General features: G+C 42.0%; 2 protein-coding genes across 3 annotated transcripts in view; one reads left to right on the top strand and one right to left on the bottom strand.

Annotated features, from left to right (window-relative positions):
* The window catches only part of Rab3GAP1 (RAB3 GTPase activating protein subunit 1), a 310,097-nt gene extending 298,973 nt beyond the window's left edge, over positions 1-11,124 (bottom strand). The window contains exons 1-4 of one of the 2 annotated variants that reach the window (XM_065425862.2): positions 10,875-11,124; positions 10,334-10,386; positions 9,992-10,067; positions 5,839-5,968 (exon numbers count right to left, since the gene is read on the bottom strand). In XM_065425862.2, coding sequence (XP_065281934.1) covers positions 5,839-5,968; positions 9,992-10,067; positions 10,334-10,386; positions 10,875-10,901 — 286 coding nt within the window. In that variant the 5' untranslated portion in view covers positions 10,902-11,124. The remainder of the gene's footprint in view (positions 1-5,838; positions 5,969-9,991; positions 10,068-10,333; positions 10,387-10,874) is intronic. The other variant, XM_065425861.2, reaches the window with a different exon arrangement.
* Positions 11,125-11,208: 84 nt separating this feature from the next.
* Positions 11,209-16,733, top strand: LOC135897268 (pre-miRNA 5'-monophosphate methyltransferase). Its single transcript, XM_065425863.1, has 2 exons — positions 11,209-11,432; positions 15,609-16,733. The coding sequence occupies exons 1-2, from the start codon at positions 11,247-11,249 to the stop codon at positions 16,152-16,154; spliced, it is 732 nt and encodes a 243-aa protein (XP_065281935.1). The 5' UTR covers positions 11,209-11,246; the 3' UTR covers positions 16,155-16,733.
* The last annotated feature ends 7,574 nt before the right edge of the window (positions 16,734-24,307 follow it).

Raw genomic sequence — 24,307 nt, 5'->3', positions numbered from 1 at the left:
CAGTTTTGCAAATTTTGACAATGCCATATATTGGGAATCTTCCATTTTCTGGTAAAACATGATAATGTTAGCTTTTTCTACCCTCAATAAGTTCTGTGAAAATCTCGTCAAATCCAATTTCTTCCTGAAGTTCACCCTAAAGTGTATTCTCTCAAAGATGAGTTTAAAGAATATCTGATTTAACAATGCCCCGAGAACTCAACGGCCAGCACTAGCCAGCACTCATGTGCTGGCTTACTGGCAGAATGCCACTGCCCACGGCCCCAACACAGTGAATACAGCACTGATATCGCTCTGCATGCAAACGGTAGATGTGATGTTGAGAGGACATTTTCTCAACGAAGGCACATTCAAAGCCCTGACAGGTCTATGATGGACAAAGAAATGACCAAAATGCAAATTATAATGTATGCAAACAAGGGCTTGTAAATACAACCATAATACGTTTTGTGAAGTTGTTGCGTAGTTTTGCAAAGCTATTGGTTGTATTTTTCTTTTTTTCCTTTGTTAAGTACAGAGAACAAAGGGATCGCAAAAAGACACCTCTATTTGTTTTTATGTGGCTTGTTTAAGACGTGCGAGTAATGCCTGCCAATGAAGGTTTGCAAAAACAAGTTCGTCACATGACTTGCGAGAAGCTCTCTGTCAGTTTGTGTTGCCGTGAGTGATCACGCTTGTTTAAAAAAAATGCTTGTATGCAAAAGGAGACTACTACTGCCTGTGTTAGTTTGTGAAATGCCAAGAAAATACCGAACTTTCGGCTACCAGCAAACAAAAATTCTGTTTTCTCTCCGGCTTTTCTCTATGAAAGTAACACCAGATTTTTAGCCCTCGAATTTTCAAAAACGTTAAATCTGAAACCAAGCACCAAACGTACATTGTATTGAGAGAGCATGCTGTACTTAAAACTCTGGGCAAAATGTAGCGGTTGCTTTGCCATAATGAACTGAAGCATATGAAAAGCCTTCGTGAAATCCAAGTACAATTAACCTAGATGAAATTTTTGTCACTTGGCGCAGGCCTGCAGGGCATACTTCTATTTATTTTTTTTTTTCACCAAAGAGCAGAAACTTTTTTAAAACTAAAAATTGGCAGACAGGCAGATTCTGTTTTTTCAGTGGACAGCTGTGATATCCTCAGTAGCTACTCAAAGATTCTCCTGCCATTGTAGGCCCAACAGAGACAATCTATGTGGGACAATGCCCTTTTATCAGCTTCTAGCTTCAAAGTAGGCTCTTAGTTTCAATAAGTACATCATTAGACTGCACCAAACATGGAAAGCCCAGCACTGCTTGATGAGTCACTCAATAATCTGTCTTCAGCTCAGCCCTCAGGGAACATGCACCGAAGGCAATGCAAAGAGAACAACGTCCATGCAGCCCTAACTGCAAGCTGCTAGATGATGCAGTCATCCATGGTTATATCGAGCTATTGATGTTACTTCAGACAACTGAAGAATCCTCTAGCCTAGAACACTCTTGAATACACCATGATTAGAAAGGAGGTACTTAAACTAGGCCAAAAATGCCTAAGCCTATACTGAAAAAAGTATGGGATGCCCTGGAAAAACACCCAACCAGTGAGAATGGAAGGTGATTAAACTGTATGGACTTGCTGCTGCGGATAATATGCAACAGCTGCTGACTTAGATGGAGAAATATGAAGGCTAATCTCATTGAGGTATTCCACTATTGCATCCAAGGCAACATACAATAATATTCCACTTCTATGGTAAAGCATGTGACGGGTGAGCTGTCCAAAAGGCAATACCATTCATGTGAACTGCAACACCTAACGGGAGTAATGTAGCTCTGGCAGATGACTAGGTGAACAAACACACACAGTTAAGAAAGAATGGTAAGAAAACAACGCCTTGAGAATCTCTACAAGTAACAACGAGAGAGTTACTTAGCAAATCGCTAATGCACATATTCATTATATGGTATGACATTGTCAAAAGTAGTCCAAGACATAATGGCATACAGAATGGCTTTGAGAATGACCACTTGAGGAAGACAATGTATGCATAGAGGCGGGTGTGTTGAGCCAACTCCCACAAGTATATGTCTGCAACAGAGTTCTGCAATTCACAAAAGTTGAATAGCTATTACAGATTAATTCCTCATGACAAGCTTAAAAAGAAATACAACCAGTTGTTATACCTAGAGGCAGACATTTCATCCCTGCTACATTTTAGTCTAGCTGGGCATTGCAAGCCATTGGACAGATATGACGCATATTAAACATGGCACCACGCAATCACAAAGACGAGTATTTCGTCCCTTTATAACAGTTACCAGCAGCAGTGTGAGGCTACACAATGAACAATAAGCACAAAGTAGTTGTGTAGTATTTCCCAACGTGCTGAAAGGGGGGATGTGGGGCGGAAAGGTCAAATGTTGAACCGACATGTCAAATTTAACAAAATTCAGCAAAGGGCTTTGTCTTCTGTCGTTCGTACAGGCGCCGACAAAAGTGGTATACTCCCCGCAGCGGGAGCCGGAGCAGCGGCACACTGCATCGCGAAGCCACCTACAGGCGGCATCTGGGATCAACATGCCTGCAGATAATAAAGGGCACCCATTGGCTGTCTCGATCCCAGATGCTGCCTGTAGATGGTGTTGTGATGCAGTTTGCCATTGCTCTGGCTCCCGCTGCGCGGAGTATACCACTTTTTTCGGCGCCTGTACATGTAGTAAATTTGATTACCCTAGCACAAATAGGAAAAAAGTTGTGCATGTCCAACTGAGTAAATGAGTATGACACTTTAGGAAAACTATCATTTAAAAAATTATAAAGTGAGAAGAAATTTTTTTATTTTGAGATATTGATTCGTATGCGATGGAACACATTCGCACTTCAGTTACTTTCATGCTTCAATGCAGAAAACAGCATTTTGTTTAAAAAAGTAACAGGAACAAAGTAATTTTTACAGCAAGTTTGACTACGTATATCAAGAAACTGTTTCCATCCTTAGAATTCGTTTTAAGTGGATATGCCTTGCAAGCTCTCCAGCTTCAATTTGTAAATTTCACTATGAGCCATAAAGTAATTACTTGAAACTTAATTACTAAAATTGTGTTACTTCGTCTACGTGCATTCTGATTTCACATGCAAGTAATGTCTACCACCTTGAGTAATCCAATTCAAGGGAAAGAATTGTGCTATTTCCTACAATATTTTAAAATTTTGCTTAGTTAAAAAAAAAAGAAGCATCTGGCGTACAGAGTATGTCCTGAAAGTAAGGAGACAAGTTGTGGCGTTTCGCGCACATGCACTCGATCAGGAAACTGGTGTGGCAGGGGAACGTGGGAAGCTTTTAGCTTCACAACATAAATGAACTCAGTTGGCTTCGAACGGGAGAAGCGCGGCGACATACTTGAGAATGTACCCCTGTTTTGTCACTACGCTACAGCAACAGAGCAAACATTGTAACAGTTCATACAAGTTTTGTGTTAAACTCATTAAGTCCACTGATCGTATTCCATGACTGCAAGGGAATCGTCCATAAGAAATTTGTTCCCTACGGAATGATGGTTAATGCAAGTTTCTATGTGGAAGTCCTCCAAAGATGGAGACAACGCATCCTGCGCATGTACAAGAGATTGTGACATCATGGGTTCTGCGCCATGACAACGCTCCATCATACATGTTGACCGCTGTCAGGGAATTTTTGACTGGACAAGGCATAACCACACTTCTCCAGTCACCATACAGCTCTACAACATACAGCCCTACCATACAATTCGAGCATGAAACTCGAATTGAAAGGACACCGATACACCGTGAAAGATGTCCAAAGAGCCGTAATGAAGGTGCTCAACGAGATTCCAGAAAAGGACTTCCAAGACACCTACAAAGAGTGGGAAACTCACTGGGCTCGCTGTGTCGATGCCAAAGGTTTTTATTATGAAGAATGCTAGGTGCATTGTAAGATTTTATCAAATAAAGTATGTTTTCTATACTTAGTCTCCTTACTTTCAAGACAAACCCTGTAAAATTCTTATTGCTATTTCAAAAACTACATGGTGTAGTTTTACATTATACCTCATGAGCCTTTTTTAAAAGGACAAGTTCACTGGATCAAACACATGAGAGTGCCCTTTCAGTAGCTTTAATGTTTTAACAAACTCCTGCAGTTGGCCCATATACCATATGGTTTTTACTTTACAACTGCATACATTTTTCATGCATATGAGGTGTGTTCAAAAAGTGTCAAACCTTCGGTCAGCAGAAACACATTTATTGATTAAGAGGTACAAAAGCTTAATCCCCTTCAATGTAGTCTCCTAGATAATACACACACTTCTCCCAGCGCTCCCCCCACTGTTGGAAACACTTCTGGAATGTGTCTTTTGGAATGGTGATCAGCCGGGCCGTCGCATTCCACGTTTTCTCTTGACTCAAATCGGGTTCCTTTCAGCAGCATTTTCAGCTTGGGAAATAGCCAGTAGTCACATAGTCCTGCAGGAGACACATGTGTTGCACGTCTGTCTGTTTTGTTCCATGAGTCAGAGATAGGTTACCTTGACAAGTTTCTTTAGGGATTTGCTGATATTGCCATTTCATGCTAATTGCGCCTTTACTGCGCAATTTTCGTTTGTTGTCATGTGCATCATCGCTTATTTGTTTGTGTGCTTTCAATAAAGTTGTCTATTGATAGTCAGCGCTTGTCTGTGTATCTTCCTTGTATAGTTTGCGCCGTTTCGCGCTGTCAATAGTTTCAGTGCAGAATGGGCGGGTGTGTTATGATGGAGCTGCCAAGTTATTGCTGCCCACAGATCTGGTTGTTTGTGTCGTGCAGCATCACACAGGCAACAAAGAACCTCCTGGTATTATTCCTTTGTGATGGTTTTGTGGTGCGTACTCATGCTGCACCACCCCACGAGAGTCAAAGAAAATGGTCAACATCACCTTGACATTGCTACGAACCTGCCACACTTTTTTTGGCATCAGGGATGTTGGGTGTTTCCACTGTGACAACCGCATCTTGGTTTCTGGGTTATACCCATTATCCCAACACTCATCATCTGTGATCATGGTATTCAGAAAGTTGGGGTTACTGTTTGCATTGTCCATCCGGAACTGTGCAATCTCCAGACGGAGCTGCTTCTGCTCCATTATTAGCAGCTTCAGTACGAATTTCACAGACACTCTCTTCATGCCCAAATCCTCGGTCAAAATTGAATGTACTGATCCAATGCTCACCCCTGTCTTGTTCACAAGTTCTGAGGCTGTGTTGAGACGGTCCTTCATGTCCAAAACACCACACTTCCTCAATGACATTCTCATTTCGGCTTGTTGAGAGTCTGCCTGAAAACGCGATTCACTGTCCACTGATATGCGGCAATCTTTGAAGTGGTTGCGCCACTCCTTTATACATGAGGTGCTCATGGCATCGTCCTGAAAGCCTGTTGAATCTTGCGAATGGTTTCCACTTGTATATCACCAAGCTTTTGGCAAAATTTGATGAAATATTGCTGCTCATGTTGTTTCCTCGTTTTACAACTTACTGTAATCCAACAAGCACTCACTACACATCCTCACTCATAGGCTGACTGCCAGCAACTAATGCTTTCTGCGGACAGAAAAAAACTCACTCATGTGCATGAATGTCCACTCCATACCTCTACTGATGGAAGCCTCCCACACTTATTGGTTATAATGGGAAAGAAGAAGGTTCAACACTTTTTGAACAAACCTCGTACTAAACACCTAATTAATCCACTCGCTCTTTTAAGTACCATAAACAAAATTTTCTACATTTGCTAAGCACTACATTCAGGTTACTTTTTTACTGGTACAAATGAAACAAACTTTTTCATGTGCATTCCTTACCTTCAAGATGCTGACTTTCTTCTATGCATCTTGATGCTTCTTGTAAGTAGTGTCTAGTAATTCTGAATGCAAAGTTGGCAAACTTTATGTCCTCAGAGCAAGTCTTCCAGTTTGTGCCAGAAAGCTCACCCTAAATAGGGTGCAATCACACAAAGGAAACATTGTTAATTGTGGCATCACCAGGTAAAGGCACAGCACAGCTTGTTGCATGGCATCACCATGCACAACGTCAGTGATCGTTTTGCAAATGAACTACCTATTGCTTCTAAGTGGACTGTGTCTTCACATCTTACTTTTACCAGCAAAAGAGCTTCATGGCACACTTGTAATTTCATAAGGGCATTAGCTCACATTGGCAGTGGTAGTATAAATAACAAATGACACAGCAAAATGAAAGGGGGAAGCCCAGCAATTTCAAACTTAGACCCTCAAGTTTCAGAAACTGCTTCAAATTTTGACTTTGCTGTCAGGACACCTAAAGGGAAATAACATGTCAAAGTGCTATAGTATCGCATGTCAACACTGCCACGTTGCACAGAGCTGTTTGTGATAGAGTCAATTGAGAGAACAGAACAGGGTATCACCCAACAATGGCGCAGGGGCACATTACACCAGCCAGACCTCTGCAGTGTCATTAAGTCTGTTACCTTATTGTTAACACATCAAACAGCTCAAAACAGGCTTGTTCGACAAGTGGTTTTATTTACAACTATGCAACAAACACAACACCAACAGAAACATCATGCATAGCACCACAAGCAAAGCAAGGTTGGCAGCACCTTTTTTTATTATTATTCATTTTCTTAACAGTAAAGCGGCAATGCTCTGCAGCGTGTAAATGTAGTAGGAAACTCAACAGATTGAGTCATGACACAACTTAGGTGCCTTCTTCCACAATTTTTGAGACTGGGGCAGCCAGTGCAACTACTCTTTAATTAAAGTCAGAAGGTCGCTTGCAGCAACTTGAGTGCTTTAAAGTCATGAAAAGGATGATGTCCCACTTGAAGCAAAATAAAATGAATAAGGGTAGGCAAACAGTAATTTTTGAAACCAAATCGAATATGAATAGAATAGTGCCAAAAGCAAATTGAATCGTTTTCAAATAGTTTTCAAATAATGAATGGCCTTTTTCACTGTAATATAACACAATGGTAACATCACAGCATTCGCTACATTAACATGTTTGTCATTACACTGCCCATTATAAAGTATACTGTTTGAAAAGCTTAAATGGAGCATTACAAACAAACAAGTCGGGTTCTTATGAGCTTGCGTGGGTGTGAATTAGCAGAATGAAGGTGTAAAAGGTGTCTTGCCAATCTGTTAGCATCTGTGTATACCTTTGAGAATAAAATGGCACTGTGTGTCGACTGCAGCGATGGCAGAGCAAACAAAGCACATTTAATGTGTAGCATTATATGGAGAGCCCGTCAAAAATTCCATATAAGCCAGAAAATGCCTTTCCCTATACAGGGCAAGAATGTGCAGCTTGAGCCCATTATAGCTGCCATCTGGAGCCCAATGACAAACAACCCAGTGACAAAAGACCCATTGTATGTGATAAGAATGGGCGCGCTGGCACAAAACATCCTACAAGCACATCCGCTTTCGCCGTTCCCCGTAGGCCACACTTAAAAAGAAGGTGTTGAACCTAGGCCAGAAATGCCTAAGCCTATACTAAAGAGGGGATAGTTAGCAGTATGGGACGTCCTGGTAGACACCCAACCAGTCAGGATGGAAGCTGACTGAATGAGACTCAAAACGAAAGGATGCAGGACTCGTGCATTAATTACACATGCACGCACAGCCGTCGCCCCTCTACTGCCTATGATGGCATTAGCGCAATGGTTATGCCACACCAGGCATTGCGCAAACAAATTAAGCTGAACCTTTCTTAACGAGAACTGTCAAAGATATGCGCAGCATTATGTGGCAGTCGGCGTGGTGTACAATGTATATGTTTGACAATGTAAATATGTGCAGCTCTTGACTCGTATTCACGTGTATATAAATAAATAATGCATACTACATTAGCATAACCTCCACACACATCATTACCATGCATAATAGATTCCGCACTACGCCGACTGCCATGTAATGCTACGCATATCTTAGACAGTTCCTATTCAGGGAGGCTCGGCTTAATTCTTTTTCCAGTTGGAATGATTGCTGAAGATAGTGCCCCTCTAATGTCAAATAATGTTGCAATTGTGCATAATCAGATTTAATCTCAAGAGAAGACACAGCTGCAGCACTGACAAATAGTACCAAACAGTAACTCCAGCCAAATGAGAGGAAAATTAGAATTTTAATTATTGTGGCTTAGATAGAAAATTATGGCTTTTTGAGCAATGCAGCATGCTCCATGTAACTTTCAGTTTCTTAAACTCACTGTGGCAGAGATAAAATTTGTTGCATTTTTGCTTCGCTTTCATGTTGGATCGTGCACAGCTGGCAATGTGAAGTATTCAAAAACTATTCGAAAAATATTTGCATTTGCAAGTAATGACTATTCGATTCAAGGACTGGATCAAATAGGACAGTATTCAATTCGTTATTCGAAACTTTCAAATCACACACCCCCAGCAAAAAGCAATGGTGCAAGGAGGCCAGCTATCCTACTAGGCACCTTCTCTCGTATCTATGAGTGCCTGCAAGCAACACTCCTTTCCTTCCTCCTCTCATATCGAAGTAAAGAACACACCAGCTCATTTTTTCTCATGACTCCTGTTCACACAATGCCCACGTCTTTTCTTTTGTCTGCCATGCTGCATGGTAGATTCCCAGAGGTGGTTTGATGCGCTCTACATTCCAAGGGAATTCCCTAGCTATAGTAATGCTGCTGCAGGCTGTTTCTGTGCTGCAGGCACCAAGTGTATGACAGCATCTCGCTCACAACCCAAGTGGCTCCTCTGAAAAGATTGCAAAAGCTTTTGCTTTAATTTCCAGCTGTTTCTGTGGTATACATTGATGCAACTTTGGAGGCGCAATGATCACCATGTGATCTACACACCGAGCCTGTCTGTTTGCAATGTCAAACCTGATAAAGGGCCTTTTTTACAAACAGAAAAAAAGTAAAAGTAAAATAAGAAATAAATTTATGAAACATCCTCCTCATTGTACATTTGTTATAAAGAGTGAACATCAAAGGAGCAGGAAATAAGGTCTCCTCTCCAACTCGCCACTAGCTTCTAGCAATGCCGTATGTTTTTGCCCTCAATAACTGCTATTTTCTTCATCCCACTTTTCAAGTTGGCAATCAGACAAGTGACAAACACATTGTGTATTAAATGTACAGTCGACTGCAAACGTTTTTGAGGCACAGAATTCACAAAAGATTTTTTCTCAACATTGCCACTCCAACTGTAATTTAGGCAAGATATCTGATGGTAGCATGTGGGAGCCCCAATTAAAAATTTTGATCAGAGGGGGGGATGCATTGAATGCAACAAAATATTGTTTCTTCTTGCAATCGGTGTTCCAAAAATTATTGGAGTTGGGGGTGTAGCGGTGACATACATTGATTTCATCCCCACAAAACAGCAAGAACTGGTACTGATCTTAACTTGGGAACTATCTACAACTTCAATTTTGCTTACTTTGCATATGAGACATTTCAATCCTAACTGGACTCGGAAAGACTGTGCACTCACCTACACTTGAATCTCGAAGACAGTGTCAACTTCAAGCAATGAGTTGACACCGTTGACAAAATCGACAAAGTGAGTTGACAAAATTTGCTGAAGCTTAAATAAGGCATTCACATGACAAATACAGAATGCCATGCCAACAGATACCGATGCCGTTAGGCAATGTGCAGCATGTAACATTACAATCTTTGGGATGGTTACAATTTAAGCAGACCTCAATAACACTTTTCTAGCAAAACATTGCATTATGGATTGTATTGACTTGTAAGACGCTGACCATGCAATTTGTTCCATCTCTCAAAGGTTGTTTTAAAAGCAAGAACTACCGTAACGGATATATTCTTAAAGTGAACATTTTTGTGCCATGAAACGGTTCGTTGTATGCAGCATTGACTCTTGTGCATCAACATTGCAGCCATGACGGCATCATGCTTCCAATCTATAGCTGTAGATTGTAAAAAATGAAACATATACATTATATGACAAAACTGTCCACCAGTTACCTCTTTCAAAGGTTCTACAGTTTTTAACGTTGTGAGCTTCCATTCATGAATGACTGCTTCCACTGAAGCAATGAACCTGCAAATGAAAGAATTCGGAATTTAAGCATTGTAACTTATAATATGAATGCTGTCATAAACTTGTTAAAGCATTCATTAGAAATATATGTCGCCAGAAAATAAGTAACACTGCGGGGTTTTTTTCTTTTATTATTTTTTTAATCAAGACATGAATGATACTTTTTTTAGAAACGCAACGAGAAGTATCACTTTCTCGTTGTTGTCGTTGTTGCTTTTTTTTTTTTCCAGTGAAAATTTCAAGCAATAAGCAGCATTAAAACATACCTTTCCCATTCCGTCGATGTTGTGAAATCCGTTATCTCGTACAAATCAGGGTCCTTCAAAGAAAGGGACGTATTTGTAACACAGCGCCTACATTAATGTAAAAATGCGCGGAGAGCCATCGCGGGTGCTGTCGCATATCCTTGTTCTGCATACGTTCACTGCATGAATTAGCTGTAGCTTTCTGCTCAAATATTCGTCTGCACTTGTCACCACCACATGATGTCATTCAAATCCTGTTGTTCAGTGACGGGTGCTCACCATAGCGTAACCATAGGAATTGTACTACGCGCGACTCAACCATGTATTTTCCTCATTATCATGTGCAAAGTAAGTGGTAAGCGAGCTTTAAATGCGCGGTATGTAACTACTTCATGGACACGCACTCAAAGATCCAAGTGACACTTGAGGTTGAAACTCTGTGCAGAAATAAGAAAACAAAACACTTCACAGAAAACGAGGTCGGAGGAGCATACACAGCTGCAACAATGTCATGCCAGTTTGTTGCCGCAAATGCATAACGTAAGCAAACCATCAAAAGCACCTCGTCAAACAGCCCGTCGTCGTCCATAGCGTCAGACGTCTTGAAGAAACCGCTCCGCCGTTGCTGCTGTCCGAGAAAAGTGAGACGTCAAGAACGATTAGCAACCACAGTGCGAAGTTAAGGGGGTTAAGGCACCATGAACAGAAATAAATATGTAGTATGTGCAACTTAATAGTTCTTAATTTCGTCCGTGTAATTACACTCCGAAAATATTGCATAGCACATCCATGCCTGCTGATCATATGGTATTCTGGACGTATGTTATAAGAGGTATCGGCATGTGCATGTTGTCAATGCCTCTGTTGGTGTTATATGATACGTCTTGAGCTCTAGAGCTCTGCAGTTCCGGCTTTAGTTCCGCTTCTTGTTAACATGGCCGCGCCCACGCCTGAGAAAGGCGGCTCGGGAAGCAGGGCAAAATATGGAAACTTTAACAACTACTACCAGTTCAACAAACCAGAGGAGCGGCTAAAAATGCTACCAAAAGACTTGATAACTTATTGTAACTTGACTGACCAGTCCCAAGTTGTTGCTCTCGACATTGGCTGCAACAGCGGGGTAAGATGTTCTGGTTAGAGTTTGTAGCGTTAACTTAATAACATGAATCGCAGTGGTTATTCACCGTCGCTAGTTTGTGTGTATTAACAAGATCTACAGCTGTAACGACAGGGGTGACATCAATAACTATTTGAATGTCTATCTGTGGATTATTGTGTCTTGGAACGTGGGTAGGCAATGCGCGACTGTCTCAGTTCAGCGACTCACGTGCACCTGTTGCCAAAAACAGCTACAGGCGTCTTCATTAGCCAATTATAGATATGTAGACGCGTCTATCACATTTACTGCTCAATTAGCTTGTATCAGATCTGGAAGAAATACCTAACTTATTTTTATGAAATTAGTAAATTAAATTTCAGCTGAAGTCCGCGTATTTGAAAGAAATATGAAGGAAATGTGAGAAAATGTTCCAAAAGCCAGGGGAACTCATGCTTCAAAGTGTTGTTTACACTGGCTTTACTCAACAAAGTATAACAAAAACATAGACGTTTCGCCACCTATGCGGGTGGCATCGTCAGTACACAATGGCAACAAATGAGAAATACATCCTATTTATCTATGAAAGTGCCGTAAACATCCGGCAGGGGGCCACGGTTAGAGTTACATGATTGATTACGACGGATGAACCATGATTCTACGAACTTTCTTGGGCCCCATCGGTGTTCCCGTGCTAGTGTGGTTACATTGTTAAAATCAAACATGTGTCCCTTTGATAAACAATGATCAACCAATTCTGTCTTGGCACGTGTAGCATGGGTGGCTTTCGTAGCATCTCTTAGATGTTCCTTGATACGGGTGCGACGTCGCCGCCCTGTCTCGCCAATGTAGCTGGCATCACAGTCCGAGCAGTTGACCTTGTAGACGACACCACTTTGTTCGTCCGGAGGTGTGCGGTCCTTTGGCTTCGGGAACACGTTTGCCAACGTGTACGAGGGTTTAAACACAGTTCGAACACCTAAAGGCCGTAAAGCCCTGCGCACTGCTTCTGATACACCGCGGACATACGGAATGCACACAAAGGAAGCTGGCCTTTCGGCCTTGCTCTCACGAGGTTTTTGCATGCGGCGCTGCGTATCATTGACAAAGTGCTCAGGGTAACTCCGCTTATGCAAAAGAGTGGCCACATTCGTTAATTCTTGCTCCCTCAAAGTTTGCGTTGACGAGAGCGCATCGCAACGAGACAGGAGAGTGCGTACCACGGCATGTTTGTGTTCTATAGGGTGGTGAGAGTCAAAACTCAGAACACTCCCGCTATCGCAAGATTTGCGATATACGGCTGTCTCCACCGAACCTCCTTCGCTCCGTTGTACCAGCACGTCTAGAAAGGCTAGGCTGCCACTATTCTCCGTCTCACATGTAAATTGAATGGCATGATGGACGGCATTAAGCGCCTCATGCATGGCACGCAGGTTTTTCTTTTCGACAATCACAAAGGTGTCATCTACATAGCGGCAGTACATATTGACAGGGAAGGGTAAGGACGTCATCGCAGCCGTTTCCACGTGTTGCATTAACAGATCAGCCACGATTACAGAAACAGGACTACCCATCGGGACGCCTTCTATCTGGTGATATATGGTACCGGCAAACGAGAAATATGTTTGCTTCAAGCAGAACCTAAGCAGAATCATGATGTCGTCAACAGTCAGGGAAGTACGGCTTTCTAACGTACAGTCCTCCTGCAGGCGTTTCTCAATAATATCCGTAGCCAATGCTATCGGCACATTCGTGAACAAGGACACTACATCGTAGGATACCATAACATCGTCGTCCCGAAGCTGCTGCTGGCGTACCGCGGTAACAAACTCTTTAGAATTCTTGACCGTGAACGTGCTCCCTTCCGCAAGCGGCTTTAAAATTTCAACCAAAAGCTTAGACAAGTTGTATGTCGGCGACCCAACAAAAGAAACAATAGGGCGTAGGGGGCAGCCGTCTTTGTGAACTTTTGGCAACCCGTAGGCTCTCGGCGTTGCTCCGTCAGACGAAAAGAGTCGACGGTACAGCGACTGGTCGACCCTTCCTTTCGTTTTCAAGCTACGCAAATAGTCGACCAACTGCCTTTCGCAACTGGAAGTGGGGTCGTGCTGTAACTTCTGAAAGTGCAGAGGATCATCCAAAAGCAGTTGCATTTTTCTATCGTAGTCCTTGCGGTTCATTATTACAATACCTCCGCCCTTATCAGCTTCGAGGACCACGACCGATGCGTCAGACTTCAAGTCATGAAGCGCTGCGCGCTCCTTAGTGGTTAAATTAAACTTGGGCGTCTGGGCATTTGCCAAAATGTTCACAATGCGGCTACGAGCAAGGCATACAGCTGCAGTATCTTTCATGTGACGGAAACATTCTTCCGTTTCTACTATAATATCACGTTTCGGAATAAACCGCGGTGCGATAGCAAAGTTCATCCCTTTCGACAAAACACTCACTTGGTCTTGCGACAGCCGTTTTTCAGAAAGGTTGTGAACACTTGTGGCCTCAAACTTTCCTTGCGGTAGACTGGGGATCAGGGTAGTCAATTTCTTGTTGTGGGCATGCGTGTACTTTTCCCTTTCGAGGAGTTCTGCCTTCGCTCTTGCTACCAGGACCTCACTGAAGTCAGCAACGTGCAGTTTTGCGCGAAGACAAGCCTCAAAGTTGCAGATTTGACGTCTTGCCTGGTTAAAAACCTCGTGAGAGCAAGGCCGAAAGGCCAGCTTCCTTTGTGTGCATTCCGTATGTCCGCGGTGTATCAGAAGCAGTGCGCAGGGCTTTACGGCCTTTAGGTGTTCGAACTGTGTTTAAACCCTCGTACACGTTGGCAAACGTGTTCCCGAAGCCAAAGGACCGCACACCTCCGGACGAACAAAGTGGTGTCGTCTACAAGGTCAACTGCTCGGACTGTGATGCCAGCTACATTGGCGAGACAGGGCGGCGACGTCGCACCCGTATCAAGGAACATCTAAGAGATGCTACGAAAGCCACCCATGCTACACGTGCCAAGACAGAATTGGTTGATCATTGTTTATCAAAGGGACACATGTTTGATTTTAACAATGTAACCACACTAGCACGGGAACACCGATGGGGCCCAAGAAAGTTCGTAGAATCATGGTTCATCCGTCGTAATCAATCATGTAACTCTAACCGTGGCCCCCTGCCGGATGTTTACGGCACTTTCATAGATAAATAGGATGTATTTCTCATTTGTTGCCATTGTGTACTGACGATGCCACCCGCATAGGTGGCGAAACGTCTATGTTTTTGTTATACTTTGTTGAGTAAAGCCAGTGTAAACAACACTTTGAAGCATGAAGGAAATGGTAAGTGTGCAGATTGAACACAGACTGTCACGTTTATGAGTGGGGCGGTAGAAGTACGCATGTATGCAACTGTGAATGAATACTGGATGATTATCTCAAGTAACATGTATTTTGTCATTAGGGTACATTAATGCGTAGCAAACTTTCATTGAAATCAGCTGCTCCGACTAAATTATGCATCTGTTGGTAATCCTAGAGATGCTGTCGATCAAGTAGCGAATCGCCATAACTTATGACAACAACCGAAAGAAGACAAATAGAATGTAACACAGCAAGTTCAATGTAACATGCTAAAAGTGATGAGCATCATTTATAAATTATAAAACTCGTGACAGCTGGCCATGCTTAATGCCAAGAGAAAGCATAATGTTAGAAAACCACCCAGAAAGGTTTAGCGGGATAATCGACGTAGCTGTAATTAACTGCTGCTGAGAGTTATTAAATGTGTTTTTACTTCATGGGCTCTATGGTTTTGTGTATTTCCGTACACATCATAACATGTAGCTGTCGTTGGAAAAGCATGCACCAACCAGCTCTGTGGCCCACATGATACCGCCAGAATAATCAACTCCTAATAGAAATCAATAATCAATGCATATCACTTGTCCCATTGGCGACCCTGTTTGCCATGTTGGAATTGCTATCTGCGATAGCACGTCGTAACAGTACAGCAATCTGCTGTATTACAGGAGGCATGTCAGAGCTGCACAGAAATTCAGCTTTTTTACAGAACCTGTGAGCTTTCTGCACTAACTGGAGTAGTAGTAGCAAAACTGTGGAAATGCTTTTTTGATTATTTGAAGCAAGTTTGTTTGCTTGGCAACAGAACACATCAAGGGGGTACAGCAAGTTCAGCCTCTCTCCTTTTTCTTTCCAGGAGCTCACAACTCATCTTTACCGGAACTTGGCTTCATCAGGATTGACTGATGTGAAAATGCTTGCCATTGACATTGACAGTTCATTAATTGAATGTGCCAAGAAGAACTGCTCATGTCCTGAAACAATAGAATACATGTGTTTGGATATAACAAGTAACGACAGTATAGAGTCGCTGACAGCCTACTTGAGAAAAGTGGGCAAGGATGCTTTTGACATCACATTTTGTTTCTCAGTGACTATGTGGATACATCTAAACCATGGTGACAATGGATTGAAACAGTTTCTTGAAACAGTCAGTAAAAATACACATTTTCTGTTGGTTGAGGCACAACTATGGAAATGTTACAGGAGTGCTTCACGACGTATGAGACGTGGCAATGAGACTGAGTTCCAAAACCTTGAAACACTTAGCATGAATGTCAATGTAGAAGACAACATCCACGACTTTCTGCAAGGCAGGTGTGGCTTGGAGGTGGTTGAATGTTTTGGCCAAACACAGTGGGGCAGAAAGGTGACCTTATACCAGAGAAAGAAAGCAATGTGATGTGAAATGCATATACCACCTCACACATTGTGCGTTTATGGAAATGACCTCCACATTCATTCCAAAATGAGTCATGTTCACAAACTAGCACTTGTAAGTGACCAGTGTTCAAAGGTGGAGCCTCCTTGCGCACATTATGCAGACATCCCACTTTAGTCTACAAATCAATTTTGTTCATATTTACAATGCATTGTGCTTCTGCAGATTGACGCATTTTGTCTTGAATGTACAGTAACTCTGTTCAAAGAACTGGAGTAACTCTCATTGTCAAACTTCACTTGTAAACCACACCTGTGATGCAACACGTGCCAGCTTGCACTTGCCCTACTGCATTTAGATTTTTTGTGATACAACATTAATATGATTGTGGCATGTACAATGTAACTGCAAAGTAACAGATGCTCATAGCATTATTTAATATTTTCATTACATGAAACTAAGTCAACCAACTGTGAGCAACTGTGAAACTGTCACAGTAATTTATGCAGGTTGAGATGCAATTCCTTTTTACCTACTGTTGAATGTACATGCTAGTGCTGACATACAATAAAGAAAATTGACAATGTTTGTGTTATGTAACAGCTCTGTTTCCTTAAAGGACTCCTGACATGACAATCTTGTTTTGGTAGTTTTGCTTTATTAGGTAGCTGTTGACTTCACACTTATGGTATGAAGCCCAATACATTAAATAATTACATCAAATTTCATTGTGTCCAGTTCAAAATGCACACCAAGTGCAGTGCGCATCGGACATGAAGCAGGAGGCTGGTTACAGTATGGAATTTTAAGGTGGTGGTCACATGGTATTGTAAGCCACTCATAATTAATATGCAGCTAGGTGCAGTATTTCTAGGCTACACTATTACTGTCATTGAAAACTGGCTGTACACTGCCAAATTGGCCTTTCCTTTCCACCCTTCTTAATTCAACACTTCTCCACATCCAACAAACGTGAAGCCTGCCTGTGCTGTTGCTTATCTGGGTATGTGAGGGGACCCCCTATCCTGCTCTGCAGTCTCGTACCGTTACATAATCAGTGGACTCTGCTTTCAATGGCACAATCATGGTGCAGGTGCATGTGTTGATGGTATGCGATATCATGTGACTACTACTTCCGGCTTCTGTGGCATAACCAGCAAGCTGTTGGTAGCAGACACCAGCATTGCAAATCTGCGAAAAGGCGAAAGTGCTGGCATCTATGTAGTAGAAAATAAACGCACCCCTCCAGTGCTGATGAAATGGCTGCCATATATGTTGTAGAACATGAACACTGAATCTGTACAGCCTTCAAGGTGCTGAAAATGTGCTGATATCTATGTAGTAAAACAAAAGAGAGTGAAATAACTGGATTTAAAATGCTGGCCCTACAGCTGTCTATTTAGTAGAAGAAAAACTAAGTGGACATGCTGATTTCATCTAAATCACTGAAAATGGGATTATTGCGTTGTCTGTGTTCAAAACGCTCAAGGGGTTAAAAGCCAACACACCAATTGCTCCTATCTCACCGAATTCCACCTTATTTATGTAGCCACGCCAGATTTTGGTGATTTTTAAACATTCTATATGAAACAAGTTGTTTTCACACTCTGTGACATTCTACTAATGCTCAGACAAAGTTTTGAGTACAGTACACCATAAACAGGGAAATGCTTTAAAAAGTACAAGTGCTACCACCCATCACGATGTTAAGTGATAGTGACGAATTAGACTTGTCATTGGTGTATATAATTCTCACAGGCAGCTATTAACAATCTGAACATGCCGATTTATTTCTATTGAGCAAGCTGAAATGTTGGAGAGGGTTCAATTTGGTGGAGCTACTTGTGTCAACTCTATGTTGCCATGCCTTGGGAATGACAGTGTAGGTAAAATAGCTTCTCATTTTTATACTTTGTGGCTCACTTCCTGCAATAATGAATTAAGCTCTGCACTTCATCTATATTTATGTGCTTTGCGAGTTTGAGAGCACTTAATCCGCTGGATCCAAGCCCGGCCACAGCGGCCGCATTTCGATGGGGGTGAAATGCGGACACACCCATGTACTTAGATTTGGGTGCACATTAAAGAACCTCGGGTGGTCCAAATTTCCGGAGTCCCCCACTACAGTGTGCCTCATAATCAGATTGTGGTTTTGGCATGTAAAATTCTATAATTTTTTTTTTTCACTTAATCAGCTCATTGTGTAAGCATTATGCAAGATTTTTGTCGGATATCATTTCCAACTAAAGGAAAAAAGAAGGATGCTTCATAGTTCAAATGTCCTGCAGTTCACTATGAAATAGCACCAGGTTATAAGTCACCACGATGTGGAAATCACCTTTCGGTTCCTTTAAATGAGAATGTTTGCTCATTGAAATACTCCCAGAAACTAGAGGTACGCGAATAGTGCTAGAAGCGAATTGAATCAAATACCTTGCCAATAGTTTGCAAATAATGTAGAGCCTTATTACCATTAATATCAAACAATTTTCACATCCTGGTATTCACAACACTAGAAAGTAAATGCACAAAGGGAGCATTAGGAACATTTAAATAGTTTGTTAGCTAAATTGGAGCTCTTTGGAGCATACATGGTCATGGATTAGGCAGCCTTGTAGGCCAATTAACATCTATATGTACCTTTGCAACCAAACCAGAAATATGTGTCGTCTGCAGCGACAGAGTGAAAAAAATAGCCTTTTCCTTATATTGAATGGTTACATCAAATGGTGCCATTATTGCATCAAGTATGTTGCACTGAAACGCATTCAGATTTACTCTGACAAGAGGACACGGCTATAAATAGTACCTAACAACACCCACTGCTGAATGTTTGAACAAAGTTTGTCTGGTTTCCTGACTGAGAAAACGTACTCTAAGGCCTATTCGATTCACCTGCACCATCTGAACTGGTTCATGAGATGCTGCACCCTACCATTCGTTTCAGCAGTGCAGCATTGGTACTTGTTAAACCATGCCGTCTGTTTCAAAAGGTACAGGGCTTGTTCACGATTTTGCTGCGCCCCCTCTGTTGCTGGTGACGACTTAATCGAGGCATACAGGTGCGGAGCTGCAGCGCAGCAGATGATGCAGCACACGGGCGCAAGCGCCATCGAAACACCGCTTAGGCGTGTCTGATATCTCTATGCAAGTGTTGTGTGTATTTACCCCTAAGATGCTAATCATGCTTGAAGTTTGAGTCTGTCAAACATGCACACTCTATGTACATTAGTCGGCCAAAACATAATGCCTGTACTGCATCTGCACTTTGGCATTCATTTCGAGCGTCACGTTGTGTTAGCACCACAGAAATCGAGCAGCACTATGTCCGAACTTCTTGTGCACCACTATGAACTGGTTCAGAGTGGTGCAGGCAAATCAAATGGACTTCTAGTATGTTGTGTCTATTGTGGATAGAATAAAATGGTATCATATCTTTACTTAAATTTCATGTTTTACCATGTACAGTCAGCCATGTCAAGTATTTGAAAACTATTCGTAACATATCCAGAGTTTTGAATGGTGATTATCTGATTCAAGGACCGAATCAAATAGAACAATATTTGATCCTTTATTTGAAAGTTTAAAATATTCACCCGCCCCTAAAAAGGCCTATAGGAAGAATGACATCTGTGGCCGAACATGTCTAAGACTTGGATTCCACCTTCCCTAACAAATGTTTCAGCCAGTGCCCGTCACCCCATTCAGCCAGCTGAAAGTTGAACAAAAGATACAGCACATCATACTGATCAAATTCATCAGCAAAATGGAGGAAGGTCTGGCAGAAGACAGAGCTAGCTTGTAAGGCAACTATATTTTGGTAGACATACAGTAGCTACACCTCCTTGTCAGCTATACTGCATGCAAAGTCTAGATATGTAGCATAATCTGACTCGAGTACAAAGGCGCAAGTTGGATTAGTAACCACATTTGAACCACAGTGGGATGTAAAAATGCTTGGATAGAGAAAGTTTGATGCATATTGAAGGATTTTCGGTAGTAAAATTTAGTTTAGTCATCTGCTACAAGGTCTCTCATATTGAAGGCCTTTAGGGCATTAAGCATCATGAATTCTTATCCTTGTAAATTGAGACAAAAACTGTTTAAACAAAGTATTTCTCTCTTTAGAGAGGTTCAGAAATGTCAAATTTTACTGTAAATGCACAACAAACCAAAGCTTCTAAACTAGTTTTGCTGAAATCCAGAGTGAAAATTCTCTTTACACATGTTTATATCATCATCATCAGTCTATTTTATGACCACTGCAGGACAAAAGCCTCTCCCTGTGATCTCTTATTACCCCTCTTCTGCGCCAACTGATTCCAACTAGCACCTGCAAATTTCTTAATTTGATCATCCCACCTAGACTTCTGTCCTCGACTGCCATTTCCCTTCTCTTGGCACCCATTCTGCAACCCTAGTGGTCCACCGGTTATCTAACCTACGCATTACATGTCCTGCCCAGCTCTATTTTTTTCTCTTAATGTCAATTGGAATATCGGCTATCCCCGTTTGCTCTCTGATCCACACCACTATCTTCCTGTCTCCTAACTTTACGCCTAACATTCTTCGTTTCATCGCTCTTTGCGCGGTCAATCCTTAATTTGTTTTCGAGCTTTTGTGTCAGACTGCAAGTTTCTGCCCCATATGTTAGCACCGGTAGAATGCACTGATTGTAAACCTTTCTTTTTAATGATAATGGTGAGCTTCCAGTCAAGATCTGACAATGTCTACCGTATGCACTTCAACCCATTTTTATTCTTCTGTAAATTTCCTTCTCATAGTCAGGGTCCCCAGTGAGTAATTGACCTAGGTAAACATACTCCTTCACAGGCTCTATAGGCTGACTGGCAATCCTGAACTTTTGTTCCCTTGCCTGGCTATTACAGTGTAGCTGTTAGAACCTCGTTGGGCTTCTCATTACGTCCGCAGCTTTGTTGAGCTGGGGGAGAGAGCTGAGAGAGAGCGTGAAAGCAGAGTATAAAAATAGCATCACGCAGCATAGCGACCCAGCAAGGGTGGGTGGAGCCTAGCGGGGCAGAAGGAGTAACGTGCACGTGGGCAAGGAACGCGGCCCGGATGCGTACCCTCTCCTGTGGCACACGAGGCAAGGGGGTTAGGTGAGGGAGGAGGGGAATTCTTCTCCCGCGGCTGCTAGGGTGCCTTGATGTCCTCCTCACCCACCACTCCATACAGAGTAGAGACAACCGCGGCATCTACTACAGCGTTGCCACGTGAATCATGGACGCTGTAGTAGACGCCGTAGGGACACTTTGCCGGCACTCATGTGTCCTTTGTGCAGCTTGGCACTACTTTAGTGGCCTTGCCCCATCTCCATTAGTCTCTGATGTTTGCAATAGCAGTCATGCATAATTTTGATCATTATCTCTGTATTCGGCATATTAACCTTCAACCCCACTCTTACGCTGTCTCTGTTAAGGTTCTCAATCATTTGTTGTAACTCATCCCCAGTGTTGCTGAACAGGACAATGTCATCTGCAAATCTAAGGTTGCCGAGATATTCACCATAATCCTCACTCCTAAGCCTTCCCAGTTTAATAGCTTGAATACTTCCAAGCACACAGTGAATAGCATTGGAGAGATAGTGTCTCCTTGCCTCCTGTACGTCCTGTACGCGTCCTGTACTGTCCCGTACTCCTTGATTACGTAATGCCTCTATGACTGTGGGCATCTCTACTGAATCAAATGCCTTTTCATAATGTATGAAAGCCATATAAAGAGGCTGATTGTACTCTGCAAATTTCTCCATAACCTGATTAATGACACGGATGTGATCCATTATAGAGTATCCCTCCCTGAAGCCAACCTGTTCCCCTGGTTGACTGAAGTCCAGTGTCGCCCTTATTCTATTGGAGATTCTCTTTTTGAATATTTTATATAAAAGTGGAAGTAAGCTAATGGGCCTATAATTTTTCAATTTTTTAACATCTCCCTTTTTATGGATTAGTATAATGTTGGCATTCTTCCAGTTCTCTGGGACCCTTAAAGTCGATAGACAGTTCATATAAAGGGCCGCCAGTTTTTCAAGCATTATGTCACATCCATCTTTGGTTAAATCGACTGTTATTCCATCTTCTCCTGCCGCTTTTCCCCATATCATGTGTTGCAAGGCCCTTCTAACTTAATTTCTAGTTTTAGAAGGAGCCTCTGTAACCTGTTCGTTACTACTTTGAATGGAGGTACCGTGGCTGCTCTGGGTACTGTACAGGTCAGTATAGAATTCTACCGCTGCTTTTATTATATCTTCGAGATTTCTGATGATATTACCCTGCTTATCTTTCAGTGCATACATATTGGTGTTTCCTATGCCAAGCTCCCTTCTGATTTCATGCTGTGCCCATTTTTTACTGCTTCTTCAGTCTTTCTCACATAATTTCGAACACCCTGTATTTTCTCCTTGTTGGTCAGTTTTGACAGTTCTGCGAATTCTATTTGATGTCTTGAGTTGGACACCTTCTTTCTTTGTCGTTTCTTTATTAGGTCCATGGTTACTTGGGAGAGCTTACCTACTAGTTGCCTTGATGCCTTACCTTTCACTTCAATTGCTGCTTTTGAAGCCAGCCTAGTTGAGGTCATGGAATGTAAATTTGTATTAAATTACAGCAGAATGGACACGTCTGTCCCAAATCTAGTATCATTGGCCTGCACTACAGTCAAAGTATAAAAAATGTGAAGATCCCATGCCCTTTGGGAATCAGGTTCTCTCACTGGTAATTTAAAAGAATGCTGTTCATTTTAAGCAACCATTTGCAGGTATACAGCATATAACCAAGTTTAACACTTTTTCACAGTGAAATGCAGTGCTCAACATAAACTTGTGGTGCTGAAACATGCCGATCCCACGCATGACAATGACAGAACAATGATGATGGTATCACAATGGGATGACACACTGGAATGATGACTATGGAACAACCCCAATGGTGACAATGCAGTGACGACACTGGAATGACTATGACAGAATGACAACAATATAACGACCATGATGGCATCAAGACTGTACGATAAATGTGGTATGATAGTTCATTTGACAATACATACAATACATCATCATCACTGTGACAGTGCAAGTTGCCTGGTCAACATAGTTGGTGATCACATGGTATCATATGCATGCTGCTCATCACAAGGGGCAACTATGCCACATTAAGCTGAGCACATACACTTATTACGGGGCTTAAACATGTCCTGCCACCTGCTGCTCCATTGAACCATTTGTTTCCTTGTACCTCACTCAAATTCTCTGCATTCTAAATAGCAACACCCAGGATGAGAGGAACCATTGTGATGGACAAGAAGATAATGGGATTATCCATCTTCAAAGCAACAATGCAGATTAAACAAAGTATAGACCCTTTGGTCAGATCAGGTGTTGCAAAACTAAAGCTTTTGAATGGTGCTCAGCCCACACAGCTGTCCCCTGCTTTCACACATCCCTCAGGTATGCATTGCAGCACCTCTTGGCAATGTTAGCACATTTTGCAGCATGCCACGAACTTTATACATGTCAAAGGCCTCCCTTCATGCCATGTAGATGTCTACATAACGAGGTGCCACAATTTGAAGTCTACTGTGTGCAGTCTCTATAAAAAATAATTTTAGTTATTTAACATTAACAATCTCCTGGATTCGCAACTTTCTAACAAATTGCCAGCAATTTACAGTCGTTAATAATTTTACGCCACCTTTTGCATAGTCAGCTCTGGTGTACCGCAGGGCAGCGTACTAGGACCCTTGCTCTTCCTTATTTACATCAATGATCTGCCCAACATCTGATCCCGCATGCGTGTTTTTGCTGATGATTGTATATTATCTCGACCAATTAGCACCTTTGATGATCATCTCATTCTTCAAGAGGACCTTCATCTCGTTTTTAGATGGTGTGAAGTCTGGCAAATGAAAGTTCTCATCTAAATGCAAAGTAATTACATTCATGTGAAAAGCTTCACACCATAGGTTTTACTATTATATAAATACAAATCTACTAGTATCTCAAGCATCAGTATATAAATATCTAGGCGTTAAGCTTACACCGAGCCTTTCCTGGGCCTTTCACATCACAACCATATGCGCAAACGCTTCCAAGTCTCTTGGCTATATTCGTCATAACTTGCGTAACTGCCCCTCTAATATTCATACATTAGCATTCCTAT

The sequence above is a fragment of the Dermacentor albipictus genome, chromosome 1 (genome assembly GCF_038994185.2).
Source record: "Dermacentor albipictus isolate Rhodes 1998 colony chromosome 1, USDA_Dalb.pri_finalv2, whole genome shotgun sequence".
Taxonomy (NCBI): Eukaryota; Metazoa; Arthropoda; class Arachnida; order Ixodida; family Ixodidae; genus Dermacentor; species Dermacentor albipictus.
This window is presented reverse-complemented; position numbering and strand designations above follow the sequence as displayed.